The 10,336-nt window shown below is 48.0% G+C and overlaps 1 protein-coding gene across 1 annotated transcript in view; it reads right to left on the minus strand.

The window, feature by feature from the left end:
- Positions 1-3,815: 3,815 nt before the first annotated feature.
- SIDT1 (SID1 transmembrane family member 1) overlaps positions 3,816-10,336 on the minus strand; it is a 35,403-nt gene continuing 28,882 nt past the window's right edge. Inside the window, exons 19-26 of the mRNA XM_057384401.1 lie at positions 9,868-9,902; positions 8,709-8,817; positions 7,581-7,657; positions 6,545-6,591; positions 5,672-5,777; positions 5,269-5,379; positions 4,480-4,593; positions 3,816-4,105 (exon numbers count right to left, since the gene is read on the minus strand). Of these exons, the coding sequence (XP_057240384.1) occupies positions 4,043-4,105; positions 4,480-4,593; positions 5,269-5,379; positions 5,672-5,777; positions 6,545-6,591; positions 7,581-7,657; positions 8,709-8,817; positions 9,868-9,902 (662 nt within the window). The 3' untranslated portion in view covers positions 3,816-4,042. The remainder of the gene's footprint in view (positions 4,106-4,479; positions 4,594-5,268; positions 5,380-5,671; positions 5,778-6,544; positions 6,592-7,580; positions 7,658-8,708; positions 8,818-9,867; positions 9,903-10,336) is intronic.

The raw sequence follows: 10,336 nt of genomic DNA on the forward strand, positions 1-10,336 counted from the left end.
TGCTSTTCCCTTCTCCCACTGCCATGATCCAGCATGGGCAGCAAACATAAATTTGTGTGAGGACATTTTCAACTTCCTACTGCAAATTTGAAACCTCAGAGCACCAAGGCTTTAATCCCACTGAGAGTAAGTTACTCCATGAACTGGTGAAAGATTTAGCACAGGTTTTTGGTCGTGAAAACACAAATTCCCACTCTCCCTGCAAGCACACCCTGCTTAGTTACAAAGACACCATTTAACATTTGCTGATACCAGTTTTTCTGAGATAAATTTTGTTTTAAAGGMGCTTTTTTTCCTGCCTCATCTAAARTATCTTTATGAGAAGGTTTCCAAGTTTTCAATATGTGCTGCTGCTCTGGCAATCACAAGTGTGAAACAAAAGAGCTCATGGGGAGTTGGACCCTGTTCCTGCCCACTCACTGTGAGAAGGGAAGCAAATACAGATTTTGCCACAGGAGATTAATCAAAGATGCTGTTGCCCTCCACAATGTAAATTATTTATAGTCAGTCCAGAGTATTCTGCTGTGCTTCTGTTTTATACAGCTGTAAATTACTTGGATACGGTCCCAGTGGAAAGTCCTTACTATTTTGTAATGGAAAATAGGAACTCTGCAGTAGAAATCTATAATGAATGAACAGGAACATCATCTTCCAATTGTAAATAAGATCTTGCTCTGTTTATTTTGACATCTTTTTACAAATGTGTTGCATTCAGGTGTAAATATCCCAAACCATGATCTTGTTCAGAGTTCTGAGATTTCTATTATTAAATGTAATACTTTGTTTAATAGCTGTAATAATTATTTGTATAGATATGAACATGATAGTATTTTATTAAAAAAAAACCCAAAACACTCTTTTGAATGTTGTTGTTGTTGGTACAGCTTCTTCTCCCATGGAAAGCCATGCCACTCTTAATTACAGGTAAAAAAGAAGAGCTTTGCTTTGAGACGGGGATGTTTTCCACTGATGTATATTCTCTGCATATACAGAGTTATGCACCACATTATTTGGAGATATGAAACTACTTAATTCAGAAGAAATAAACACTGATCATGTAGTATCTAAAAAATACATGGCAGGTGCTGTCCCTGCCCTGCTGACAGGGATCACTGTTGAGATACAACTTCATCTTTATAAAATGCTTTTCATCGCAGTCCCTTGCATTGGTTTTGAAGTGGTCTAAGACAGTTGTTTTGTCACAGTTTGACACTAAAGGATGTGGTTTGGATGAGAGCAGTACAGAGACCCTGCAGGGTAAGTAAAGGCTTTTTTTGGGAGGCTGCACRATACTGAAGTTGACAGAATTACTATGAAACAATCCTTTTCAGGGGCTCCAGAAAAACCTGGTTTGTAAACCTTAAAAATTCTTGCAGGCGTGGAAGCTGCCTTTAGGGAATGTCTTAATTCTAAAAAAGGCTGAAGTTYAGTATTAAGACAGAGGAGCTGTTATTCCTATTTCACAGTGTAGTGCCTTGGCTGCTCAAGGGGGAATTGTAATACCATCAGCTCATGACCCTGGTGGTTTTCCTAACTTTTGAGGGGGTATTGGTATTGTACAGAAGCTGTTTCCTTCTTGAGTTGTACTGGGCAGAACAACTTTACCTACATTTCCTGAGAAAAGAGGGACTACACAGGATGTAGTAGTTTTATTTTTACAATAAAAAGTGGAACAAGAGAAGTGGCAGATGCACCAGAAAGAGCAGGTTGGATGAGGTTTTGAGCCATTTGCTCTGTTTGTTTCCCTTTCAGGAGTTGAGATAGCAGCTTAATCACATCTCTGTCCCTCAGTGAGCAGAGAAAGGTGAGAAAACAACAGYATGACCCCTGCAAATCAGAGAATGAGGGTTCCCCATGTGCCCAGCAGCTGCTCTTSCTGCCCCAGGGCAGTGGGGACAGAGAGCTGAAACACAAAACAGAGCCCAGCAGGCAGGGCAGAGCTAAGAGGAAATTTTAGAAATCAATGCATCAAGCTGGAAGTGCAGAAGCAGCAGGGAGATGATTCCAACCCTTCCTCCCATCTCTCAGGCTTGAGGTGCCTTTTTCCTTGGATTTAATTGAATTCTGTCATGTTTTCTGTTTGCTCTGTGCTGTTCTCCAGCCTCCCTCTCCCTCACCTTACCCTTCCATGCTGTGCTCATCTCTCTCAGCCCAGCAAGCCCATATGCTGTTCTACCTCCTACGTTGAGCYTTCCAACTGCTGTTCAACAGTATTTTTTCCTCATATTTCAATTTAGAAAAGATAACCAACTTCCTGGCTAGAAACAAATACAAGCTCAGAATAAGGTCTGAGACTACAGGTTATGAAAGACACAGGGAGGAAGAGTGTCTTTWATAAAAATGTGTCCCCAGAACTGGACAAATTTGGGGGCACACAAGTCCTTCTTCAGCCTGGTACAGACACTCTCTAGAACAGCACAGCTCTGCTCAGGAAGATAAAGGCTGGCAGTCTCTTGTGTCATTCCTTCTCCAGCCAGYTCTTCATCCTGCCCAAGGGACTACAGTGACAACAAGAGTGTCTGTTCTTTACTCTGTGTAGCCTGACAAAAGCAATCTGGTTAAGAGAACAATCAGCTCATCCACACCCATGCTCAGGAAACACCTCTGACAGTCCCAAGGATGGCAGCAGCTCTGTGATGCCCTGACTGCTGCCTCTGCTGCTGCTGAGAGCTGGAGCAAGAATTCAGATCAACCTGCAGAGCAGGGAACCAGAGACATCCATTTTATTGATCACCTCAACAAACTCCAACTTAGAAAAAAAAATAAAAACTAGCTGGTGCAAAACTCTTCAAGGAGATGCAGATTCCTGGAGTAAAACATTACCAGAGTCACCTGCTTTAGTAAGCAGGACTGGAATGAAACCTTTGCATCACTGGATACATGCACTTACACCAAAGTAAAAATGCTCAAGCAATGAACGAGAAGAATAAGGACAGCAGGCCTCAAAGAACACTTTTTAATTCAAAATTAGCAAAACAGGTCCCATTTTAGATGCAAGGCCTGAAGCAATACCCACCTTATTCTTGTTTTTTTTAAATAACTAAGAAATTGGAAAGAATGCAGAAGCCATTAAAAAAACTTGTTTCAGATTCAGACAAATTGCAGAAGGAAGTTTGGTTCAGATCTGCAGCTAAAGAGCTCAACCACRACTGCCCCAAAACCTCCTTCACACTCCCAGTCCATATGGGAAGCTGCTTTGCCAAGGTTTTCCAAAGGCAGCTCATGGGAGGAGAAAATCTGAGGCTGCTGGGCCATGTCCCTGCTCCACGGTGCCACTTTGGCAGGGCCAAGGGCTGCCACACAAAGMTGTGCCTTTGCTCTGTGCTCTCTCTTAGGGTCACCTGAGGAGAGTGCTGCCGTGGCAGAGGYTGGCACACCCAAAAATGCCAGCAGCAGAGGAGTGTGGCTGTTCCCAGCAGTGCCAGAGAGGCAGGGCAGGAGGCTCTGAGTGTGGCAGAGCTCATTCTCCACTCCCACCAACGCTGCAGCCTCTGCACCACAGCCCCTGCAGCAACCAGAGGAATCCCTCCAGCAAAAAGAAGGAAAAAGAAAACACAGCCCCCACACTGCCACCTCAGTTTGGAGTCCTCTGCTCTCTCAGCTGCTGCAGGACAGGAACCAAATGCTCTCCTGTGCTGCCACAAGGACTCTCCAAGGGCAGTGGCCCTGCAGGGTGCAGGCACAGCGCAGGAAGAGCTGCACGGCACTTCTCAAACTTGCTCACCAGAGAGGAAGTGGAGCACACCAGCAGGAAAGAAGGARAGCAAAAGTCTCTACCATGCTTCCCTCCTGTTTCCTCCCCCCTCACTGGCACCCATAATCCAGAGGGCTGTGTGCTGTGCCTGCCCCAGAGGATGCGGAGGGCAAGGAGCAAACATCGTCTTCCCTCCTGGTCCCACCTCAGCTGCCAGGGCAATGCCTGTTGTGGGATCCATCTCCCCTGCTCCCACGGGGCTGGAAGCAGGCTCATTCCCCACAGGCACCAGGGTCCTGAGCCTTTGGCTCAGTGTTTGGGACATCTCTGCACCCCTTTCCTGGGGACTCAGAACACCGGGATCTTGTCCCTGCGCACCGTRTCCAGGTCATCATCCAGGGTCAGCAGGACCTGAGGAGGAAAGAGAAAGTAAATTCAGCTCTTGCTGGCCAGGGAGGTCTTCCTTTCAGATCTTCAGGCATTGCTTTTATGGGAGGTAATCACAAATCCTTGAGTCATTGGTCCCCCTCAGCTTCCCCACAACAGCTGTGTGACCCACAGCCCCAGAGGCACTGGGAGAGAAATAACATAAAGGAGAAAGCCCTGATCCCACTGAAAAGGAGCATCCCACTGTGAAGAATGTCTGGAGGCAGAGCCAAGCAGGGCAGTTGGGGCACTTGTGTGGAGTTCTGGAACAGTCAAAGCTCCATGTGGATAGAAGGGGGCGAGGTGGAAGAGGAGAGGGTGAGGCCATGCAGCAGAGTGGGAGGCTCAGCAGAACTCACCAGAAAGGAGAAGAACAAGGCAGCTGCAGAGAGGAAGTGCCAGACATCGTGGTCATCAAAGAATCCCAGCAGGATGCACGGCCGGTTCTTYTCCCGGGACTCTGCTGGAGTCTCCTGGGAGGGCAGGAAAGGGTCAGGACCTGATATCCACCCAAACTGACCCTACAGGGATCACCCTGACTTAACCCTCCAAGCAGGACCCAGGAAAAGGTGCTGGCAAAGGCAGGCCATGAACACAATGCTGTACTTGGACTTCAAAATGGATCTGGGACCACAACCCACATCCAAGGGGAACCCTCTGCTCTCCACATCTGAGGTCCTGCACAGCACCAGACACCCTGCAGCAAGCYCCTCATTTCCATGGAGATGGATGTGACATCCCATGAGAAGGCACCAGTCAGGATTTGATGGTGTCCCAGGCCACCAAGTGTCCTAATAACCCCAGGCAGGTTGACTCCAGGTGGCCATCTGCTCCAGGGTTGTCTTCCATCCAGCACTGCTCAGGATTTGCCCAGTTTTTCTTTCAGCCCCACAGCTCCTCTGTCCCCAAGGAAGGACCAGTCACCTCCAGATCACCTGGTCATAAACAGCCTCCACACAGCTATGGTAATTTTTGGCTCAGCACAGCCTCCCATGCTGCCTTYACAGTCTGCTGAACAAGTTAAACCTCTCAGCTCCCCATCAGCAGCTCAAGATTTTTCTCCAGAGTCTCTTTTGTGCAAAATAAACACCAGRAAGGAAAGATGATGAGACAGAGATGGACGGAAGGACAGTAAAAGGGAATTTTACCTCCCAACTGCTGAGGGTCTGGAAGAAGAAGTAGAGRGCAGCTGCCCACACCACTGCTGTGGCCACGATGCAGAACATGGGGATGGGCAGGAGCTTCTCAGAGCTGCGGAGCTGCAGAAGGGACACACCCTGAGCTCTGCCCAGAGGACAGAGCTGTGCCCAGGGCTCACACACCACCCTGTACCTGTGAAGAACTCCCCATTCCATGGAGACACAGCCCAGCCATCCCTGAAATGRCTGCACACCATCCCTCCCCAACACCCTGTCTCCCCCAGAGCCCCACAGAAGTGCCTCCACATCACTCTGCAGCACCACAGGAAAGCAAACTGCAACCAGAAAAAAGGCCATCCCTCTCCCTTTGGAGCCAGGGGCCTCATGGACAGCAACTGCTGTCTCCCTTTACCTTCATGATGATGTAGAAGGCCAGATATAGCAGCAGGTTACAAATGAAGATTCCCAGTATGTAGGAGGCAAAGTCTCTGGGTCTATACACCAGCCCAAAGATAGCACTGAGGGAGAGGGAGGAAGGGACATCAGACAGCTTTTTCCACTGGGGACAGGGGACATCCCCAAACTGACAGGCAGCCACTGTTCCAAATCCCCCTGGGACTGCAGGACACAGCCCCAGTGTCACAGCCTCCCCATTCCCTGGAGCACTGTTTGCCTCTGCTCCCAGCCAAGGAAATTTAGYCATGGTCAGCTGCTGAAGCAATTGGAGACCTGAGAGGATGGGCAAAGGCCCTGAATTGCTTCCAAACCCCTGGCCAAACACWTCTCACTTGGTAGGACCTGGCCYTAGACSYGTACATTTGGCAGAAGGCATATCCYTGAGAAGCAGCTTTAGTGAAAAGAGCCTGGAGCAACAATTTTAGGTTTCATCCAAGAGCTGATCTCTCCTGTGCAGTTCCTGCTCAGCCAGGCTCTGACTAATTRGTGTCTGTCAGGTATCCTGTACCTTGGCTGTGCCAGAGATCTCCCAGCTCTGGGGGAAGCACAACACAGCAGCACAGCTCCAGGCCAGCTCTGCACAAGCTCCCTCAGACAAGAGCCTTGAGACAGCCCCAGAAATGCTCAGAGATGCTCCACATAGCTCCAGTGCTGCTCTACATCCCATTGATCTGCCCATCACCCTCAGATCAGGCTACCAAAATGTGTCAGAAAGGCCCCAGCACAGGATAACTGCACAGACACTGCTGTGTGTCCCCATCACTCCTGTGTGCCACCACCAAATCTGCTGCCCACACACAAATATTCAAGGCACCAACATGATACTCACAAGGACCAGTTGACCAAGTTCCCAACAATGAGCAGCACCATCCTGTCCTGGAGAAAAGACACTGATGATCTTATGAAATGAAGAGGGTATGCAAAAAGAGGCCTTTGCCTCAGAAATTCAGGGGAAGCATTATGTGAGGATTTGGAGTTTGGTTCCTGCAAATACACAAGCACCTGGTTCTGCAGGAACTTCTACCAGATGGAAACTGCTCTGGCCCTCCCAAATTTTAAGAAAGTGTTGTAAGGACACTAAACATCTAAAAAAGAACAAGCTCAGCACTTAAGGGATCAGCCTCAGGAGGTTCAGTGAATCCTTTGACTTCTGTTTCTCTGGTTAGATTCCCTCCCCTCCACTGTTTCACAAAAGAATTACTACAGAGAGCAAGGATGTGCTTGAAAGAGGCAGCAGGGGAAGCTTTGGACAGCATCCCACACGTGTTCAGAGAGCCCTTTTTTCCTCCTGTAACTGTAACTACAGGAGCCAGAAGGATTATATTTGTGGGGCATGTACATTTATCTTACAGCTGCTTTCATGATGCAGCTATTCCASACTGACCAGGCTTATTTCATGCCTGAGTAGACTGAGTTTGCTTACTCAGACATGGGAGAACAAATAAAAAATTAAGAAAAAGGATGCTCATAGGTTAGCACTCAGTGCCAAGGTGAAAGCCATCAGTGGACACAAGGCAACAGCCACCTTTTCTCACCTTTTGGCTGCATGCCCTGAGGTGCTGCAAAATGGCAATTGAGAGCCAAAATAGCTGCAGCCTTCCTCACAGAGCAAGAGCAAAGAAAATGCTGTCATTCTTGTATCACCTTTGCTCTGATGCTTTATTCACCAAGGCTGAGATCAGGGGAGGCCTGGAGGTTTGGRGTTAAACCACTCCAGCACAGACCTACACTTACCCAACCATTGYAGGGGAGGGAGAAGAAGCAATGCAAGGAACACCAATTTTTCAAATAGCCCCACCTCTTTCCTCTGCCTAAAGAGTGAGGAATTGCTGAGAGGCACTGAGATGAGATGAGAAGTCACCTACCATGTACATTGGTCGGCTGCACTGCTGGATACAATCKGTGTACAGCACCATCACTGCTCGCCGAAACATGCCCAGGTCTGTCAAAGGAAAGGATAAAAAGCCAGAACAGCCAGCACAGTGAGCTCTAAAATGTCTGTGAGGAAGATGCTGACACCCACCAGCTGACAGCAGAGAAGCCAAAGTGTCAGCAGATTCATGTCTTGCCCTTTGGGAGCAGTCTGTGCTAAGCAAAAGGGCAGCCACCACAGGATGTGGATGGCATTTGGCCAGAACAACAGGTTACAACAAAAATAAATTTAAAAATCCTCTCTACACTAGCACTGGCCAGAAGTCACACAGGCCCTGTCTGTATGTGTGAAGAAGCTGACTTTGCAACCTCATCTCTGGAAAAGAGGCGTGTGTATAAAGCAGAAAATCACCCTCATAAAACAGGGAAACAGCAGAAACAGATCCCACAGGCTTCAGAGGGTCCTAGAGGGGCAGAGCATACTCAAGACATTCCTGCTTTCAAAATCACTGCAGATGCTTCACTGCAGAACCATCAGTGGCAGTGGGGATGGATGGACATGCATGGACAGATGTGCTCCCCCTTAGCCACAATGCAGAGCTTGAAAAGGCTCCTGCACCAACATCTGCACTGTTCCAYTCCCTTCCTGCCAAGGAACAGGACTGGCAGTGCTGCTGGCAAACTGGTTTCACTTCTCAAGGCACAGGATCCTGCCTCCCCACACACTCCATGCAATCCCCGGCTGCTACACCCTCAGCACCATCAGTTCAACAGAGAAAAAGGAAAGCTGTGGACAGTTACCTGAGTCAGGGCCATCTGAGGCAGACAGGGGCAAAAGAGGAAGAAGAAAGAGGTTTATAAGCAGAGCACAAGAGGCAGACTCCCCAGCAGACCCTCTCCCCTCTCACCCCATGAGAGTGTGGGTCACCCCAGCTCCCTCAGAGCCCAGAAATCCCACCAGCACAGCACACACAGCTCCTGCTGATCCCACGGCTCTGAGAAGCAGCAGAACAAGAACTTCAGAGGCCAGGAAAGGGGATGAGAGGACAGGATAGCCCAGCACAGGTGAGGATGGAGGCACCTGCACATTTGGGAGGAGACAGAGCAGTCTCAGCACTCACCGATTTTGAAGCGGCCCATGTAGTAAATCTGAGTGCTGAGAGCCAGCGAGGCCAAAACGTGGATCATTGAGAAAACAACCCAGAACCACATGTCATTCTTCCCAAACACCTGAAAGCAAAGATGTTTTAAAAGTAAACTGAGCCYTCTTTCAGCAGGACAGTATTTTCCTGTCCTGTATCATCATGGGACATTAAACAATGTCAGTGAAGATGGAAAAAGAAACCCCTAAATCTTCCAACCAGAAAAAAACAGATCTATAAATTCAAAACAAAGTCTAGAGAAGCAAAAGGAGATCAGCATCCTGGAGAGGAGACCATTCTTTCTGAGTGCCCCTTTAGACAAGACTGGAAGAACAGTCTGGCCCAGGGAGCAGAAATGCAGGAATTCCCRGGCCAGAGCTCAGCTTTGCTAAGCTGGGCAGCAGTTCTCTGGCCAGGAGGTAGATTTACACAAAGGCAGTCAGGAAACCAATTATTACTTTAACAAATGTATGGTACCAGACCAAAAAGGACAGAGCTGCTCTGCAGGCAATTGCTCCTACGGTGAACTTTCATTTTATTTAAGGACTGGAAGTAACCTGCAASTGCAGGTTAATGCTATATTAAAACACAAATTTTTCATTCATACAAAAAGGAGTCCAGAAACTCTGATCTGTCATCAGGCTGTGAGCACTCCCCTTCCCTGGGGTAAAGCACCAGCCTGAACTTTTCACTTTGTGTGGGCAGAGAAAAAAAGCCACACACCAAAAAGCAAAGCAGAAAAGCCACTTCTACATGAATGCAACAAGGAGACATGCTGCTTTCAAGCTCCACTGAGCAGCTTCAAAGCATCCCACAAAAGAAGACAGAGCAATCCATGATAAAGTCCCAGTGTTTTGAACCTGGGTTGTCAAGATCCACCACACATACCAAGAGATTCTTGGGAAGTCCCAAGGTCACCAGCTCCTCCTGAGTGCTTTATCCCACAGACAGTCTTATAAACAGAGATCTCTGCATTATGTGTGGTAGTGAGRAGCTACAGCCCAATGGGATCTAGCTGCTAGCTGAGAGCAAGAATTCCATGGATTTTGCCTGGTTACTGATGATGGAAAATCAGTCCTTCAAAGGAGGGGAAGCAGAGATTTCCAAGGTAAAGCACAGGCTGGGGTTTCTGGTGAGCCCAGCTCAGTATTTGCAATGCTATGAGCACACAGCCAAAATCTTGTAATCCCTCTCCAAAAGATAGGAAAACCAACTGCAGGAGCAGTGGAGTCTTCCAAGATGGAGTTTTCCAAAGGGGAAACAGGCACAAGCAATTGGGTACAAGATACTTGTCTTGTAAGCCCAGGCAGCCTCACCCCTCTCCCCTCCAATGTGAATCACCCCACAAAGGAGACTGTCTGTGTGCTTGGGCATGTACACTTGGATGGATTAATTTCTCCTCTAGAAAAGGACTGCATGTAGTGGGAAAAACCCTTAAAAAAATAGCCCAGATACAGGAAACTGTTCTGCTCAGAAGAACAGTCTGAGCAGAAGCCCAGGGAAGGGAGGAGGAAAACTCAGCAGAACTGAGAATTCAAATGTTAACAGCTGCTTAACACACTCTTAAATACTCTGCTGCTTTCCCCAGCCATTGTCACACTTAAGCT

This window comes from Malurus melanocephalus, unplaced genomic scaffold, assembly GCF_030028575.1.
Source record: "Malurus melanocephalus ecotype Western Australia unplaced genomic scaffold, MMel_1.1 scaffold_707, whole genome shotgun sequence".
Taxonomy (NCBI): domain Eukaryota; kingdom Metazoa; phylum Chordata; class Aves; order Passeriformes; family Maluridae; genus Malurus; species Malurus melanocephalus.